The 19,981-nt window shown below is 43.8% G+C and overlaps 1 protein-coding gene across 3 annotated transcripts in view; it reads right to left on the bottom strand.

Moving 5' to 3' along the window:
* SLC35B3 (solute carrier family 35 member B3) overlaps positions 1–17,932 on the bottom strand; it is a 40,573-nt gene extending 22,641 nt beyond the window's left edge. For 2 of the 3 annotated variants that reach the window (XM_074944899.1, XM_074944898.1), the window contains exons 1-4: positions 17,681–17,889; positions 6,162–6,443; positions 4,060–4,181; positions 1,520–1,674 (exon numbers count right to left, since the gene is read on the bottom strand). In XM_074944899.1, the coding sequence (XP_074801000.1) occupies positions 1,520–1,674; positions 4,060–4,181; positions 6,162–6,362 (478 nt within the window). In that variant the 5' untranslated portion in view covers positions 6,363–6,443; positions 17,681–17,889. Of the gene's footprint in view, positions 1–1,519; positions 1,675–4,059; positions 4,182–6,161; positions 6,444–17,680 lie in introns of all 3 variants that reach the window. The other variant, XM_074944900.1, reaches the window with a different exon arrangement.
* Positions 17,933–19,981: the final 2,049 nt, after the last annotated feature.

Here is a 19,981-nt window from a genome sequence, read left to right as displayed (position 1 = left end):
CCCCTAAAGTGATTACACATCTCTCTGGCAACTACAGCAATTATTTACATGGAAAAGTAGATTTACAGTTGTGTTTTAGTTATCTTTAATGTAACATCACAGAGGAAACAAGGAGAGCCAGTACCATTTGGTCAGCCAGCTATCTGTAGAACACCAGCAAAGGCTCAGCAGACCAGTTTGGGAACTGTTGCTCTAGAACTCAGCAATGCAGCCAGCTGTATTTTGGGGGGTCCTGAGAATATGATTTGAATAACATATTCCATCCCTTCCCAAGGGGCTGTGTGCACCATATAAGTGGCCAGAAAATAACTGTTTAACACGTACATTTTAAACTATGTTCTCAGCTTTCAAGAACCTAGCACTATATAATCCAAAGGCATTATACAAATATTACCTACAGAGACCTGAAAGCTCCAAATTTAAATGACAAGAGGATTTAATTGTGAGACAGACCTGAGTTGTTCGTTGCGCACACACATTTACTTTTTAGTATAAATTTGCATATTTGATTTTCTTCTTTAAACTGGTTTATTATTGCTTCAGTCTCAATACTGAAAAGTGTAATATTCCACTGTAACTACAAGACAGAACTACAGTAATAGGAATACTACTTTCTGGGCTCAGTTCTGTAGTCCTTTGCCATGTGGAGAATCTTAGGGTACGTTTACACCGTGAATGCCAGCAAATGTCAGGGCCTGGGTCGACAGATTTGGGTTCGCATAACAGCATTAAAAATAGCCATGCAGAAACTCTCCCCCGTTCTCCCAAGGCTTCAGAGCCTGAGCCACAACATCTACACAGCTCTTTTAGTGCCATAGTGTGAGCCCGAATCTGTTTGACTCAGGCTCACTGGCGCTTGCTGTACAGATGTACCCTTACTGACTTTGAGTAGCAACAAATCTACAGATACAAGTGAGAATTTTTCATAATATATACTATAAGGATTATCAAAATATTGAAATATGCTATGTATTTTATTTACATGCTCAGTTATGAGCTTCAGTCAGATTCACCATCCAGAACCTCTTCTGGTATATCACAGCATTAAATACAATTTTAGAGGTTAATCCTGTATTCTCTGAGCAACCCAAACCAGAGCTGGTTGGGAATTTCATTTTTTGGGAGGTCAAAATTGTTGATTTGTTGAAACCGAAACTTTCTGTGGGAAAAGTTCTCTTTTGACAAATTTCCCATTTCAAATGATTTTTTAAATTTGTCAAAATATCCTATTTAGGCATTTTCAACACGAAGTTCTGGTTTTTTGGGGTTCAAAATTACATTGTTTAGAAACTTAAGTTAATTTATAGTAAAATATTTTGTTTAAAAAGGTCAATACTGAAAAAAACAATTTTGATACAAGCTACATTTTATGGGCAGTTTCTGCCCTGCCCCGCCCCAGAACAGGAAAACTGTTTCCTGCCCAGCTCTACCCAAAACTTCCATTAAGTCAATGGAATGCAGGATTTGGCCCTTATGTGGTTATCTTCTAATAAGAACATTTAATAAGAACAGTGCATACCTTGTATAAAGACTCCTCCTATCATAACGGGAATCAGTTTACAGCACTTAAAGATGACTTGAGTAGGATAATTCAGATATCCTAGGGAGGTATTTGATAAACCCATAGTCCCTACAGTTAGAAAGGCTATTATCATGTAGGTTTTCCCTGGGATTCTGCAAAATATAAATGTATGAATCTTGGTATTATGAGCATATTGTATTTTTAATAGGTGAGACTTTCATACTGGGAGAAGCTAGAAGAAAGGGTACACTAATAATAGAACTGGTTGAAAAATGGGTCAAACTTTCACTAAAATTTCATCTCCAACAGTTTTTATAGTAATTGTTAATTTCAGTGAAATTTTCCATTTTCAACTGGGTCTAATGAATAATGCTTTAGTCTTCTATAGTGCCTTCTATTTAAGGATTACAAAGTATATCACAACTGTTAAAGGACTTAACTCAACATTACCCACCAGGAATTATCCCTATTTCACAGAAAGGAAATAGTCACAAAGGAGTTAAGTGACTTATAAAAACACACCGGAAGCTGGGAACAATACCATATCTCCTGAATCTGTTTGTTCTTAACCACCTTTCCCTCATGACTGTATAACAGTTCTTCTTGCAGCCACCTCCATTTTTAGTTGTTTGTAACTTTTTGAAATCTCTGACTATGAATTTCTTTGTGAAGTTTAAACTAAACGCTTTCCCATTTCTGTATGTGCAGAAAATGGGGGGAAAAAACACATCCTCTGTTTACAAAGTAATTCTGGTGCCTTTTTATAACTCTGGAGAAATGGATGAAGACAAAGTTGAGATTTGGCCTTGAAATACCCTAACTGAGAAGTGCCTTTGAGTATCGTGGTGAATACTGCTTTTGATGTGGCGCGTTATCACCTGCTGACAATTACACTTTGCACATGTACATTTTAAACCATTATAGCACTAAGTTTGAAGTGAGCACCAAAGGCCATGCTGCACAAACACATGCAGCTAACTTTACTGAATTTTTTGTATGCAGCTATGGGGAGCAGTGAATAAAGAGTAGTCTTGCTGGAACCCTTGCCTTATTCACAATACATTCTGTACCATAGTTATAAGAATATTTCATCAGTTTTTACAGGTGGTTACTTTTTTGTCAAAGATATTGTCTCTTTAAAAATAAGCTTAACAAATTAACAGTTCTGTGTAACCTGATAAATCTGACTTCATTTTAGAAATAGATTTTCTATAATTTAGAATGTCAGCATGTAAAATATAATGCATGTTTAACTGAAAAGTGTACCATGAACACAAATTTAATATATTGGATCTCAGCTGAGGATCACTATTGGTGGGAAGAATTGGGGAGGAAAATAACTCCTGTTTAATTTTAAGTCAAAAAATGGACTGTTCTGAGATGTGAGAGAGAGAGAGTGTGTGTGTGTGTGTGTGTGTGCGCGTGTGCAAGTGAGAAATATATGGAGACTCTGGTTGTATACTACAGAACCCAAAGAATTGTGAAGGGGAAAAAAGAGAAAAATTTGGAAGAGGATTTATTTTTAAATGTTCTCTTTAAAAAAAAAAAGTTAGTAAATATTTTCCTGAACAACTATAAAGAAAATGCAATTGTCCTAATAAAGAGTTATTGTGCCAAATTTGGATACTCAGTTCAGCCAGAAAAGTGTGAAACAGATTTCAGTCCTGCTTTAAGTGCAAATCTGAACATAACTAACTATGGAGTCACTATCAATACTTCCATAAATTATATTTAATAAATTATTGAAAATGTGTGTAATGCACATCTGAAAAAAATGAAATGAAACTGAAAAGTACAATTAAAAAAAAGGTAAGCTAAGTGAAAGGGACTGGCCTAAACAGCTGCATCTCCAACCAACTTCAAAGTTCCCAAGGTCCTGATCCCATAGAAACTTATGCATCTGCTTAGCTTTAAGCACTGTGTGTTCTCCCACTGACTTCAATAGGAATACTTATAGTTCTTTAAATTAAGCATGTGCATGTCCATACTTTTTTGCAGCATCAAGGCCTAAACCTGAAACACTAGCCTTCCGCTTACATAGTACAGTGCATACAATATAATACTAGTGTACTTGTTCTGCAACCTCTGAAATAAATGTATGTAGCACAATAACATAGTATATTAACCTGGACACTCAAATATGTAGCATCATATCCTGATAGTCATTAACATGGGAGTGTCAATTTAAAAGGTACCTAACACAGCATCAAGAATACCTAAAACTTTTCAACGTGTGTGTGTGTGTATATATATATATATAATTTTTTTAAGTCAACCACTGGTGCTAGTGTTCCATTTCACTATTACAACAGAAGTCAGGCATAATAAACAGGAACAAACAGTGATGTATATCTTCAATTGCAAATCCACTTATCAAATCATACTACATTTTATCTTATCACTATCCATACAAATCTACTCAATTATCTGTGAAATAACAGCAATATTCATACACAAATTATGGAAGTCAGATTTATCAAACTGATTGCCTCATGCTAAGTTAAATGTGTAAAAAGATATCACTTAAAAATACATACCGTCTCCTTTTATCCTGAATAAGCTGCAGTTCTATTAGTCCAAAAATGGAATAAAACCCAAATTGCACTAAAGTAAGGTACCAACCAAAGGGCTTAAAGCCCTCCACTGAAAATATCAGTTCCTATAAAAACAAAAAACACACACATACCCACTGTTAAATCAAAACTTAATTAGCAGACCTATTTTCTCAATGTGAAAATGCAATTCTCATGCTTTTAAGTTGCAAAGCAATAAGTAGAGAGTACACGCAGTATACATAACTTAGAAGTATTGGAGAGGCAGCATTTAAAGACTGAAAAAAGAAGGCCACATTTATTGCTGGTGTAATTCCTCTGAATTAAAGTGATTCATCAGTGATTGGCATTTGGCCCATAAACATTCATCTCAAATTAGAGAGGGCTTTGTGTCTGCTTTTAACTTGGTTTTCAATTCATTTTACTCAGTATTTGACTGTTTCTAGACAGCACTCTCAAATGACCCATAAAAGATTAAGTACAAATTGTTAACATTAACTTATTTAAAAGACAAATTTACTGGTAATTCTAATTTCTTAGGAATCTACAGGCATTTAAAACAAGAGAGTCATTTGTTATGGAAAAACATACACACTGTCTAAAGAATTATGCAGATGTATCCATTTTAGCCAGAGCTGGCAGCAAGACTGATACCTTCCATTATAAGACCCTGTTTTCAATTACTAATAACTTTGCCAAATTTAACTATTTGGGCTGCAACTTTCCATGTCAGGTGTTTCTTCAGACCGTTTAAGTTTTAGCAGAAGTTTTCCCATCATCTATGAGAATAAGGTTGGGAAAAATGTGTTGCCAATGTTTTTTTAAAAAAAAAATTCTACTATTATTTTGGTGAGAAGCTCTAGCACCTTCACACTTTGGAGCAGGAATTAAAAATATGCAGTCAGAGTTTAAAGCCAGGAGGAACCACTAGATCATCAGTCTGACCTAGAGTATATCACAGGCCATCTACACCATCCCCAGCACCCGCACACCAAATCCAACAACTGAAATGAGACCAAACTATTATAGCCTATAAAAGACTAGACTACTATGTGCCACAGGCAGAAAACAGGAGGGACAAAGGAGCACAAGTGCTTGAGACCCCCATAATGGCAGGGAAATTAAGTAAGATATAGGAGATAATCCTGGCAAGTAACCCAAACCCCCATACTGCAAGGGACAGCAAGGGACCCCTAAAGTCACTGCCAATCTGACCTGGGGAAAAATTCCTTCCCAACCCCACATATGCAAACCAGTTAGACCCTGAGCATAGGAACAAGAACCAGTCAGGCAAGCACTTGAGAGAGAATGGTTGGTGTCACCTCAGAGCCCAGTCTCAGCTTGCCCAATGTCCTATCTCCAGCTGTAGCCGTTCCTGATGCTTCAGAGGAAGGAGATTTAAAAAACAAACAAAACCCCTCCTCCCAGGAGTCAGGTTGGCAGATGGAAGACAGGAGCAGAAAGGTATGTAACCACTAGAGAACATTCACCTACAGAAGCGGGAACAAAACCCAGGATACAGGAGTCCTAAAATTCCTCTGCCGTTTAGAAAACGGCTGTGAAGCCCACTAGCACACCATGCATCTCATCCCCCTCTAGTGAATGTGCGGAAAGGATAACAGCCTACTAATAGTTAGCTGAAGTGGCAGAAGTCCATACTGTAGACCTAAAGATTTCAACCCTGATGATGACCCATGGGGTCATTATGGTCCCATACAATGTAACTTTTGTTTTTTCAGTTTGTTTTTGTAAAAACTTAGAAAAATCACATACAAATGTTAAGAAAATTAAAGATGCAAAGTCATGCACTCAAAAGATAAGGAAAGAAAATAATTAAGGTAGTACAAGCATTCTTAATTAGGTCCTCTTCTGTAGATGCATTATGATTATAGTTTTTAATTATATGGTCATGTACTATTTTTTCCCTAACTTCAGTGTTAGACTTTGATCTTAATGTTCTTTTAATGTAGTTTTTTAAAAAAGTATAGATTAGGACAGATTTTTAGACCAATCAAGCTACACATTGCTGAATATTGTTCAACAAAAGAAACAGAGGTACTAGCATAAAACATAAATACAGAATTTACCTGTAAATATCCATAGATTAGATAAAACATAAAAACTCCAGAAACACAAATAAAAAACTGAGTGGGTTTGTTAAATTTGCTTAGATTCATGCCAAGAACGATTATGTCATCTACTGATTTGATATGAGGTGACATGGCTTGCGATTTGGAAGGTACGCTGATCGAAACATATTTCCTTGAGGAGTTGAATTTCAGATCCATGTTTCCTAGTTCGCTGCATTCAGTGTCAATGGAATCTTCTCCTTTTTCTTCCTCTCTCTTTTTGTGTCCTTTGTTTGGAAGCTGAAAGAAATCAAAAAAGTGAGAGAGGCCACTTGAGTATGGAATTCCAAAATTAAAACAAAAAGAAAAGGAGTACTTGTAGCACCTTAGAGGCTAACACATTTATTTGAGCATAAGCTTTCGTAAGCTACAGCTCACTTCATTGGATGCATTCAATTTCCACTGAATGCATCCGACGAAGCGAGCTGTAGCTCACGAAAGCTTATCCTCAAATAAATGGGTTAGTCTCGAAGGTGCCACAAGTACTCCTTTTCTTTTTGCGAATACAGACTAACACGGCTGCTACTCTGAAACCCAAAATTAAAACAGTATACAAATATGAAACTTAATGAAATTGCTTCAGACAAAAAATTGCACATGGAAACATTTTACAACTCAATTTCAAAACTTAATGGGAATTCCTAAAAATCACAATAGTGCAGTACATGTGTCCCCCCTATGATATTACTGCCTGCATAACAGATCTAATGCAAGAGGGAGAATCAATGATAACATTATGGCACTAGTGCTAAGCATTAGTGCATGAGTACTTTATACAGAGGCTTGGTCTACACTTACAAATGCTGTTGGCACACCCCTGACCAATGTAGCTATGCTGACACAGCTGTGCCTACACTGGGGATTACGTTGACGGAAGAATGCTTCCCTTGACCTAGCTACTGTCGTTTGGGGACGTGGTGTTTCAGCACTGACAAAAAACCCGTTTTGACCCTGTAGGTTGTGTCTCCACTATGGGGCTATGTTAGTATAGCCTCCATAGTTCAGACATACACAGAGATGGAAAATCTGATCTGGACAAATATTAAGCCTGACTTTTTATTAGTATATTTTACTTTTCTGAAACATATAAAAAGTTAAATACCCTTTAAAATCCTTCAAAAATAGTTTGCTTAAAGTGGGGATCAATCCTTCTACTGCAGGGGTGGACAAACTTTTCAGCCCAAGGGCCGCATGTGGGTGGGGAAATTGCATGCAGGGCCATGAATGTAGGGCTGGGACAGGAGGCGGGGTGTGGGAGGGGGGTGCAGTGTGCAGGAAGGGGCTCAGGGTGTACAAGGGGTCTCAGGGCAGGGGGTTGGGGTGTGGGAGGATGTGGGGTGTGGCAGGGGGCTCAGGGCAGGGGGTTCGGTGCAGGAGGGGTTCGGGGTGTGGGCTCCAGCCTGGCGCCGCTTACCTGGAGTGGCTCCGGGGTGGCAGCGGCATGCAGCGGGGCTAAGACAGGCTCCCTGCCTGCCCTGACCCTGCGCTCCGCTGCTCCCGGAAGCGGCCCTGCAGCGCCGGGGGAGGACAGGGCAGAGGGTTCCCTATGCTGCCCTTGCTTGCGGGTTCCTCCCCTGAAGCTCCCATTGGCCGCAGTTCCCAGCCAATGGGAGCTGCGGGGGGTGGTGCCTGCAGGCAAGTGCAGCACGTGGAGCCCTCTGCCCCCGCATCCCCCAGGGGCTGCAGGGATGTGGTGCCAGCTGCTTCTAGCAGCGGCGCGGGGCCTGCGACTCCACAGGGGTGGCAATCCCCGTGGGCTGGATCCAAAGCCCTGACAGGCCGGATCCGGCCCATGGGCTGTAGTTTGCCCACCCCTGTTCTACTGCCTACAGAAAGCAATGCTGCACAGATCTGTCACATCAGTGTCACAGTGCTATGGTTAAGCAGTCAGCACAGGGCCAAACCCAGCCCTCTTATACCAATGTTCACAGGCATGAAAACAGAATATGCTGTCATGGGATGATCCCATTACTGCGATCACACTGAAAGTACTGGTGCAGAGGTACTATGATTATGGCTGGTCTACTTTATTTGCATGGCAAGGTGCACCACACTCAATACATCCATTTCTATATGCAGAGCCTAACTGTGAAACTGGAAAGAATCTTCCCCTCTACCCTTTGCTTCCAACTCTCACTTTTGCTTGAGATTACCTGTTAATGTTCAGGAAAAAGGGTGTGCAGACTAGGAAAAAAAACCTTAGTGACTGTCCAGGAACAACCAAGGTCTCAAATATGGTCACATGACAAGAATATGGTGGTCCCAAAGTTTTATAACCACTATCAGTCACATGCATTCATCTCCAATTGTAGGATGAGGCATAACTGGATGAGTACAGCCAAAGAGAAGGAATTTAGCAGAGTACGGGAGTGGGCAGGCAAATCATCCATTTCCTCACTTCAGTGAAGTATGTGATAACTGATGTTTGAGGCTAATTTTGCATTTTTCAGTCTCAAGCTAACTCCACTGGCCAATTGCTGCTCCTAGTCAATTGCTGCACTTTTTAAGTGCAGGTCAACAGCTAGTTCAGCCCAGGGTCAGTAATTAAATTTTTATTGATCTAGACTGGTGTTTTGGTTATTCCAGCCCAACGGTATTTTTTCTCACCAGAGTATCCACCAAAACCCATCTTCCCAGTGCTCCTTTATGGCAATCATTTATCCTGCTAAAGGAAACTGAATGAGACTCCCTCCAGGAGTCAGTCAATGCTGCTCATTTAACTCCACAGACCAATAATTAAAGAGTTATGAGAGGTACTACCTTCACCAGAAGAGGAATAGTGTGCCATATAGTAGTACTCAGTCTAAACTTCATGCCCAGACAGCAATTTAGTGTGAAGGCATTTATAAACTAATATTCACTGCCACTGTCTTTGTTGGCCTCTTTTTGTCAATCTCTCTTGCTTCCCACTCCCTCCCCCATGACACCAGTACAGTATAACAAGCCTTGTGGATAAGGGGGAAGTGGTAGATGTTGTAGTCTAAGGCCTTTCTGCAGTAAGGAGCAGCGGCCATTAGCTAAAAGTAAGGAGTCATGTTCCCTCTAAATGACACCAAAACAATGTAATATCAGGTTGTTAAGAAAGAGTTCTAGCCCTAGGGAAGTATAGCAGAAACAGTGACCAGATAAACAGAAAGACATTACAATGTTTAAAGGAAAACTTTGCAAGATAACACTGTCTGGCAGAACCTCTTATCAGCAGTTTCAGTTGGGAAATCTATACTTCCCTTTTGTTTGACCTTTAATTGGTTCTGTCCTTTGTTTGTTGCATAACTGATTTAGCAAAATTTAAATTGACTCTAGTATGTAAAAGGTAGTGTATTAAGACTAGCGAAGAACATTATTTCGTAATATTTTAGTTTAAATGATAGGTCCTGTTTATCTATACCTTAACCAAAGTTTGACTATATAAACTGGGCTCCAAGAAGAAATTCTTTGGAACCTAATTCCAGGACACAGCCCAAGATCAAAGCTGCCAAAACTCAATACCCTGCACAACCATTCTGTGCAAAAGTTGGAGCCACAGACTATCCGATTCCGACTGACCAGCAGGAAGAGATCGCCTGCTTTATCAGGAGTGGTGACCATTGTATGCTTGGTGTGTGTGTGTTCTGTTGATCAACTGCTAATAAAGTCAACGTAAGCATTTACTGTGTAAAGGCTCTTTTAGCTGGGAAAAGGTCCGGCCAACCTGAAGAGGGTTATGCCCTGAGCCCACGGAAGGGTAGGAGTGGGTGCCCTAGATTGTGCGGGTAACAATGTGAGATATCTCAACTTTAGTATGGCTTATGATACTGTCTCATATGACCTTATAAACAAACTAGGGAAATATAGCCTAGATTAATCTACTATCAGGTGGGTACACAAATGCTCGGAAAACTATTCAGAGTAGTTATTAATGGTTCAGTCAAGCTGGAAGGGCATATTGAGTGGGGTCCTGCAGGGATCAGTCCTCTGTCTGGTTCTATGCAATATCTTCACAAGTGATTTGGATTATGGCAGAGAGTACATGTATAAAATCTGCAGATGATACCAAGTGGGGAGGGGATGCAAGCACTTCAGAGGACAGGATTAGAATTCAAAATGATCTTGACAAACTGGAGAAATGGTCTGAAATATATCGGATGAAATTCAATAAGGACAAATGCAAAATACTACACTTAAGAAGGAATACTCATTTACAAAATGGGAAATGATTGCCTAGGAAGGAGCACTGCAGAAAAGGATCTTGGGGATTAAAGTGGATCACAAACTGAATGAGTCACCAATGTAATACCATTGCGCTTAAAAAAAAAAAAAAAAAGGTAAACAACATTCTGGGATGCATTAGCAGGAATTCTGTAAGGAAGACATAAGCAGTAATTCTTCCACTCTACTCAGCATTGATAAGGCCTCAACTGGAGTATTGGGTCCAGTTCTGGGCACCACTCTTCAGGAAAGATGTGGATGAATTGGAGGAAGTCCAGAGGGGAGCAATAAGAATGATTCAAAGTCAAGAAAACGTGACCTACAAGAAAATATTGAAAAATTGGGTTTTGGTTTGGGAACAAGAATACTGAGGTGGGAGGTAACAGTCTTCAAGTATGTACAAGGTTATTATAAACAGGAGGGTAACAATTATTCTTATCCATGGAGGACAGGAAAAGAAGTAATGGGCTTAAATTGAAAAAAGGGAGATTTAGGTTAGACATTAGGAAAAACTTCTTAACTGTAAGGGTAGTGAAGCATTGGAACAAATTACATAGAGCAGGGGTTCTCAAACTGTGGGTTGGGACCCCAAAGCGGGTCACGACCCTGTTTTAATGGGGTCGCCAGGGCTGGCGTTAGATTTGCTGGGGCCTGGGGCCAAAGCCCGAGCCCTACCACCTGGGGCTGAAGCCAAGCCAAGGGCTTCAGCCCTGGGCGGTGGGGCTCAGGTTACAGGCCCCCTGCTTGGGCTGAAGACCTGAGCTTCGGCTTTATCCCCCCAGCCCCTGCATAGGGTGGTGAGGCTTGAGCTTTAGCCCCCTCCACCCAGGGTGGCAGTGCTCAGGAGGGCTGAGGCATCGGTCTCGCCTCCTGGGGTTGTATAGTAATTTTTGTTGTCAGAAGGGAGTCGCAGTGCAATGACGTTTGACAACTGCTGACCTAGAGGTTGTGGAACCTCTGTCACTTGAGGTCTTTATGAACAGGTTAGACAAACACCTGTTAGGGATGGTTTAGATAATAATTAGTCCTACCTCAGTGTATGAACTGGACTAGATGACCTATTGAGATCTCTTCCAGTCCTACATTTCTATAGATTCCATACGTGTACATTGCTCTTTCCCAGCAAGAGCAGCAGCTGCCAAACTAATCCCACCTAGTTTCATTTCCCTGCCCAAACTGGACCACAGAGGATGTGATATGTCCAGACAGAGCCAGGATACTAGACTAGTTCAAGGAGTCCAATTTTCAATTTGTCTCTTTTCCTTAAGTCTCTCAGCAAACAGTAGTGGACTGCATAAATGTCTACTTTTGTACAGAAAGCTTCCTGTCTGGCCCAATCCAAACAGAGTTATGACTATATCACACTTACTGCTGCTATTCAGGCATGTGCTGCACGATGTTAAAGAGTACCAGAACAAGCATGATTTTGCCTTAGAAGAATTTCAGAGGTGCAGGGGACCATAAGAAAGACTACTTTCTGCAAATCTCATGCTAGCTATGATGTTTCTAACAATACAGAAACTACATCCCTTACAACTGCTTTAGATATTAACAGCAATTGCACTAGCAGAGAAACAGAACCCTGAAATTAGGTCACAAAAAGGAAATAGAAGAGGAGCTGTTTTTAAAATATTTTATTTTCTAATAATTTAAGGCAATATGTATTCTGTTACTGAGTTTTGGATTTAAAGATTAAATACTACTTTAAAAGAACAAACTTTCATGAAGGATACCAGAGTTACAGTGAAAAAGCGTTTGTTCCACTCACATACAGTATTTAAAAGAAGATTGTGTAAAATTCCCTTTTCTGTGTTAAATTATTTGCTTGAGAACATGTTATCATAAAGGAATATTCTACAGTGCCTAACACTAAGATGAGAAACAGTAAATATTTGAAACAAATTCTCCACCAAATACTATTATTATAGACAACAGGACTCTTCTGAAACATATTTCTCTAAAAACATGCACAGCAACTGTTTTTCTAAGCAAAATATCAGAGGTGTCATTCTTCATCATCTACTCAAAATACTCAAAGGTTTCAGAGTAACAGCCGTGTTAGTCTGTATTCGCAAAAAGAAAAGGAGTACTTGTGGCACCTTAGAGACTAACCAATTTATTTGAGCATAAGCTTTCGTGAGCTGTAGCTCACTTCATCAGATGCATACTGTGGAAAGTTTAGAAGATCTTATTATATACACACAAAGCATGAAAAAATACCTCCTCCCACCCCACTCTCCTGCTGGTAATAGCTTATCTAAAGTGATCACTCTCCTTCCATTGTGTATGATAATCAAGGTGGGCCATTTCCAGCACAAATCCAGGGTTTAACAAGAACATCTGGGGGGGGGGGGGGGAGGGTAGGAAAAAACAAGGGGAAACAGGCTACCTTGTGTAATGACTAAGCCACCCCAGTCTCTATTCAAGCCTAAGTTAATTGTATCCAATTTGCAAATGAATTCCAATTCAGCAGTTTCTCGCTGGAGTCTGGATTTGAAGTTTTTTTTGTTGTAAAATAGCGACTTTCATGTCTGTAATCGCATGACCAGAGAGATTGAAGCGTTCTCCGACTGGTTTATGAATGTTATAATTCTTGACATCTGATTTGTGTCCATTTACTCTTTTACGTAGAGACTGTCCAGTTTGACCAATGTACATGGCAGAGGGGCATTGCTGGCACATGATGGCATATATCACATTGGTGGATGTGCAGGTGAACGAGCCTCTGATAGTGTGGCTGATGTTATTAGGCCCTGTGATGGTGTCCCCTGAATAGATATGTGGGCACAGTTGGCAACGGGCTTTGTTGCAAGGATAGGTTCCTGGGTTAGTGGTTCTGTTGTGTGGTGTGTGGTTGCTGGTGAGTATTTGCTTCAGGTTGGGGGGCTGTCTGTAGGCAAGGACTGGCCTGTCTCCCAAGATTTGTGAGAGTGTTGGGTCATCCTTCAGGATAGGTTGTAGATCCTTAATAATGCGTTGGAGGGGTTTTAGTTGGGGGCTGAAGGTGACGGCTAGTGGCGTTCTGTTATTTTCTTTGTTAGGCCTGTCCTGTAGTAGGTGACTTCTGGGAACTCTTCTGGCTCTATCAATCTGTTTCTTCACTTCCACAGTTGGGTATTGTAGTTGTAAGAATGCTTGATAGAGATCTTGTAGGTGTCTGTCTCTGTCTGAGGGGTTGGAGCTAATGCGGTTGTATCGCAGAGCTTGGCTGTAGACGATGGATCGTGTGGTGTGGTCAGGGTGAAAGCTGGAGGTATGTAGGTAGGAATAGCGGTCAGTAGGTTTCCGGTATAGGGTGGTGTTTATGTGACCATCGTTTATTAGCACTGTAGTGTCCAGGAAGTGGATCTCTTGTGTGGACTGGACCAGGCTGAGGTTGATGGTGGGATGGAAATTGTTGAAATCATGGTGAAATTCCTCAAGGGCTTCTTTTCCATGGGTCCAGATGATGAAGATGTCATCAATATAGCACAAGTAGAGTTGGGGCGTTAGGGGACGAGAGCTGAGGAAGCGTTGTTCTAAATCAGCCATAAAAATGTTGGCATACTGTGGGGCCATGCGGGTACCCATAGCAGTGCCGCTGATCTGAAGGTATACATTGTCCCCAAATGTAAAATAGTTATGGGTAAGGACAAAGTCACAAAGTTCAGCCACCAGGTTAGCCGTGACATTATCAGACATTACAGACATGAAAGTCGCTATTTTACAACAAAAAACCTTCCAATCCAGACTCCAGCGAGAAACTGCTGAATTGGAATTCATTTGCAGATTGGATACAATTAACTTAGGCTTGAATAGAGACTGGGAGTGGCTTAGTCATTATGCAAGGTAGCCTATTTCCCCTTGTATTTTCCTACTCCCCCCCCCCCCCCCCCCGACGTTCTTGTTAAACCCTGGATTTGTGCTGGAAATGGCCCACCTTGATTATCATACACATTGTAAGGAGAGTGATCACTTTAGATAAGCTATTACCAGCAGGAGAGTGGGGTGGGAGGAGGTATTTTTTCATGCTTTGTGTGTATATAATAAGATCTTCTAAACTTTCCACAGTATGCATCTGATGAAGTGAGCTGTAGCTCACGAAAGCTTATGCTCAAATAAATTGGTTAGTCTCTAAGGCGCCACAAGTACTCCTTTTCTTTTTTCAAAATACTCAGAGTAACTGATCCACCTTATGTACTAATGAGCAACAGAACTGCAATTTTACAAATGCCACTTACAAGCTTAAGAGGTGCTTACTTCTGGGGGAAATCTGCACCACTGCGTGCATGCAGAATTCATGTCCCCAGCAGAATTCTTTGCTTCTCTACAGAAAAATGACTTCTGACGGGGAAGCAAAGGAAAGCCCCAAGAACGATCATGCACCCCTCCTCAGCAGCACAGGCGTGTTGTTTTGGACGCCTAGCACAGGTGATGGAGAAGTAAATCACTGCAGGGGGAGGGCGAGGGGAAGCCCCCAGATGGGGATGTCATAGCTGCTGGCTTTTACCCTGTGCTAGGCTCAGCTGCTACTCCCAACTGCGCTGGGAAGGATGGGACTTCCTCTTCCCCTGCAAGGATTGGTCGGGGCCAGGAGAAACCTCTCCCTGCTGAAGAAAGCTCTGTTCCCCACCCCTACTTTCTGCCCCCATTGCTCCTCAGCTGCGGAGGGAAGGGTCACTGTACAGGGAGCTGCTCCCCCCTGCCCACTCCCTGTGCATCCGGACTCCCACCCCATCAAGTCTCACCCCCTGCCAAGCCCCTCTCCCTGCATCCTGACCCCGATGCCAGCACCCAGACCACTAAGCCTCCTGCACCCAGATACCCCCACCCCACTGAGCCTCAACCAGCTGCACCCAGACCCTCACACCCTGAGCCTCCTTACTGAGCCCAAACCACCTTCACCTGGACCCCCTCACAGAATCCCATTCCTGCTGCACCTGGAACCCGCAACAAGCCCCTGAGCATCCAGATCCCCCCCCCATAGATCTATCCCCACCCCTCACACCCAGATTGTCCCACACAGAACCCTCCCTTCCCACACCTGTATTTTCCCCCCATCCCCTCCACACTTAGATCCTGCCAGGCTGAGCCTGCTTGCCCCACACCTGGATCAGGGCTAGACACGCATGCGAGACTGTGTCCCTCTCTTTCACTATCTTGGTGCACCCGGCACAGAGGGGCAGGACCAACCCTTGGGCTGTGTCAGGGTCTGGTGCAGCCTCACCATTAAGTCCGTGTCCTGGGAGTGGAGGGTGATCTCCTACCTCCGTGGAGGCCTGTGTTCCCTATTGCCATGCTGGAGCCTCCACATTTATTGTAAAATAAAATAATGTCTGCAGAATTTTTATTTTTTTGGCACAGAATTCTCTCCGGAGTAAAAGCTTTCCCAAACTACATGTTTAACATTTCATTTTTTGACTCTTAATTTTATTTAACAGGTTTCAGAGTAACAGCCGTGTTAGTCTGTATTCGCAAAAAGAAAAGGAGTACTTGTGGCACTTTAGAGACTAACCAATTTATTTGAGCATAAGCTTTCGTGAGCTACAGCTCACCTTGATTATCATACACATTGTAAGGAGAGTGATCACTTTAGATAAGCTATTACCAGCAGGAGAGCGGGGTGGGGGGAGAGAAAACCGTTTGTAGTGATAAACACCCATTTTTTCATGGTTTGTGTGTATAAAAACATCTTCTGTATTTTCCACAGTATGCATCCGATGAAGTGAGCAGTAGCTCACAAAAGCTTATGCTCAAACAAATTAATTTTATTTAAAATGACTGAAATGCTTCCTCTTGCACAAATGGTTTGCTAAAATAAAATATCCTCAGGAAAGTTTTTGCCAGAAGCAAAGCTGAGCTAAACCTTCTAAAAATAAGAGACCTTAAACTAAGCTCCAGCGCATAATTAACATTAGCAACTGTAGTTAGAGAGAACCACATGTCTGGAGCACCTATTGAAAATAAAAATCAATATAGAAACGATGTTTTCCTATATCTATGCAGGCAGGGGGGCCAGAAGACATTTATCATCTTCTCTGTATCTTGGTGGATCAGAGGGAGGGGCAGCATACCATTTTTGAAAGTGTCTGCCTTAGAGAGACAGTAGAGACACAAGGTGGGTGAAGTAATCTCTCTTATTGGACCATCTTCTGTTTACTCTTTTGGTCCCTTCTGACCTTATGATTCTGTTAGTGAGAAAGAAAAGCTTTTAAGCCACTCAGAGCTCTTCTTCACGTCCAGGTTCAAGAAGAGCTCCGTGTGGCTCAAAAGCTTCTCTTTCTCACCAACAGAATTTTGTCCAACACAAGACATACCTCACCCACCTTGTCTCTCAAAGATCCTGGGACCAACATGACTACAACACCACCTCATTAAAAGGACACTGTCAACTTGATACTTAGGCTATGTCGACACTACCACTTATGACGCTCAGGTGTGCGAATATACCACCCCCTTGAGCAACATAAATTACACGAGCATAAATGCTAGTGTGCACAGCGCTTTGTCAGCAGGTGAGCCACCCCCACGGACATAGCTACTGCTGCTCGCTGGGGGCGGATTAAGTATGTCAAGGGGGGAGCTCTCTCTCCTCCATTGGCATAAAGCAGCTACACAGGAGAGATCTTACAGTGCTCAAGCTGCATAGGTACAGCTGTAAGGTCTCTAGTGTAGACATAGCTGTAGTCCAATATAGAAAAAAACCTCAAAAGCAGTTTCAAGTAATATACCTGCCCCTCACTCCCCTCCTGTCTGTGTATGTTTTAAGTCACAGGTTCCTCATTCTTCAAAGTGTTTTTTCCCTCCCTGGTTGCTATGTGAAAGATGTTCACAGCGCAGAAGAAACGGCCCGACTTTACAGGGGAAACACTGAAACTCATATGCAAAGTGGAGTCAAATCCAGAAAGGACCCGAGGAAACCCAAAACACTTATTGCCTCCAATTTCTTTTAGTTCTCGGACGGGGGGGCGGTACTTGTGGCACACGAGTAGATGAAGCCTTTACAGAGGCGGTGCAACGCCTGGACCGAGAGACCCCCCCCCGGGCCAGCCCAGCCCCCCCCGGCAGTAAGCTCAGTAATTTGGTGGGAGGTGTCACCTGGGGACGCTGCTGCTGCGGGGACCCGCCGCGGGGAGGCCCAAGGGCCCCGCCCAGGGAGACGCGCCCGCCCACTTGGGGCCCCGGAGCCGGCCGCGTCTCACTGCGCACGGGCTCGTCCCGCCCGGCGCTCCGAGGGGACGGGGGGGCAACTGCCCAGCGGACCCCCTCAGCCCAGGCGGGGCCGCGCCCCTTCCCCAGCCGCGGCTCACCGCTCATGGCCCCCAGCGAGCGGCTCCGGCCTACGCCACCTCCCGGGAAGCAGCCTGGCCCCGCCCACGCCCCGGTGGAGGGGGGAGCAGTACCTGCTCGCGCCCCGGGGGAGGGGGCGCGGCGGCTGCTCTCGTCTTCCTCTGCCTGCCGCCGCTCTCCCCTCGGCGCCGAAAATGGCGGGGGATGGGGTGTGTGTGCGCGCGCCGAGCGCATCGAGCCAATGAGATCCGTCTGCTCGGCGCTCTCCTGCCGGGACTGGGCCCCGTGTCATTGTCCCCGCCCCGGCCGGCGCAGGGAAGAGCCTCCCCCCGCACACAGGGGGACTCTCCCCTTACGGGAAACCCTCCCGCAGAGGAGTCCCGCGCACAGGGGAGCCCCCATAGAGGAAGCCCCCCTCCGGGAGAGGAGATCCCCGTGCAGGAAACCCCCCACGACAGGAGACCACCGCACACATACAGGGGGCCCCATATAGGAACCCCTCCAGAACAGGAGACCCCTTAGCCCATCTAGGGACACCCCATCCAAGAGAGAGGACCTCTATGGGAACACCCCCTAGAAGAGTAGACCCTTACACCTGGGGGGAACCCCAGATAGGAACCCTCAAGAGAGGTGACCTCACAAATGGGGGAACCCCATATAGGAACACCCACCAGGTAAGGAGACCCCCTCCCACACACACACACGCACATATGGCGGGGGAGTGCCCTAGCACTGTACCTGGACACACAGCCTCGTGTCTGGCTGCTCCGCACAGTGACCAGACAGCAAGTGTGAAAAATCGGGACAAAGGGTGGGGGGTAATAGGCGCCTATATAAGATAAAGTTCCAAATATTGGGACTGTCCCTATAAAATTGGGACGTCTGGTCACCCTACCTGTGCAGGACCCTCAGACCTTTGCTCTGGCTGTGCCTCCACACGCAGGCAAGCCCCCCCCCCCCCCTTTGTCTGGACTAGGGAGGCAAGGGGTGGTTCACTTGTTTTGTTTTTCAACTGAGATCCACCTCCTTGTATAATCCTGTAGGTTCAGTTTAGTGTAGTGAGTCGAGGTGAATATATATGGTGGGGAGGTCTAGGGTTTACCGCACCCAGTTAGGTATTGAGTTTAAAAACACCAGTCTTACAAACCACTAACTATATGAACCATTCTTCCAAACTGCAGGTGAGGAGGGGGAATATCCCATAACCATAGGCGCCGACTCCATGGGTGCTCTGAGGCTGGAGCACCCATGGGGAAAAATTAGTGGGTACTCTTCACCCACCAGCAGCCAAGCTCCCCTCCTCGCCCCACCCCACCTCACCTCCGCCTCCTCCCCTGAGCGTGCCAGGTCCACGCTCCTCCGCCTACCTCCCAGCTCTTGCTGCTGCAAAACAGCTGTCTTGCGGCATAACAAGCTCCGTGAGGGAGGAGGAGCAGGAACGTGGCGCACTTGGGAGGAGATGGGGAAGAGGCAGGCCCGGGGCAGGGATTTGGGGAAGGAGTCAAATAGGGGCAGGGAGGGGGCGGAGTTGGGGTGGAGACTTTGGGGAAGGGGTTGGAATGGGGGCAGGGCAGGGCAAGATGGGGCGGGGTCAAGCCTATGCCCATAACAAAAGCGATGTTGATGAGGAACATGTTGACAGCCCTTTACCTCCTGATTCCTTCAGTGCATCAGAAATTGCTTCGCAGTGTTGTGCAGGATGAGAATTTTGCAATGCTGGGTACTGTACTGCAAGTTCTGCACTGTACCTACTGTAATTTTCATTTTATGAATTTTGTGATCCCCAATTAGTTCATAAAATAAAGTAGTCGTTCTCAAAGTTTTGTATTGGTGACCCCTTTCACATAGCAAACCTCTGAGTGCGACCCCCCCTTATAAATTAAAAACACTTGTTTATATATTTAACACCATTATAAACGCTGGAGGCAAAGTGGGGTTTGGGGTGGAGACTGATAGCTTGCAAACCCTCATGCAATAACCTCGTGACCCCCGGGTGGTCCAGACTCCCAGTTTGAAAACCCCTGAAATAGAGGGTCTGCTGTAAAACTACCATTACATCCATGTTTCCTTCTCTAGACTAGGATTTTACTATAGCTATTGTAAAACCTCCCTTTTCTGGCAAAGATATACCCCTAGCATAGGTGCAGAGTAACATCTTCAGCTCAATTCTAGCATACAAGATAAGCAGCTGTTAACCCTGCACCTATGGTAGAAAAAAGGTCTAGTTTAAGCTCAGATTTCGTGAGCACTTTAGCTAAAACCTGCCTAATTTTAGCTACTTTTCCTAGAAAGAAAAGGTGGGTGAGGTGTTTTCTTTTATT

Source organism: Natator depressus, chromosome 2 (assembly GCF_965152275.1).
Source record: "Natator depressus isolate rNatDep1 chromosome 2, rNatDep2.hap1, whole genome shotgun sequence".
NCBI lineage: Eukaryota > Metazoa > Chordata > Testudines > Cheloniidae > Natator > Natator depressus.
The sequence above is the reverse complement of the archived record's forward strand: the minus strand, read 5'-3'. Positions and strand labels throughout refer to the sequence as shown.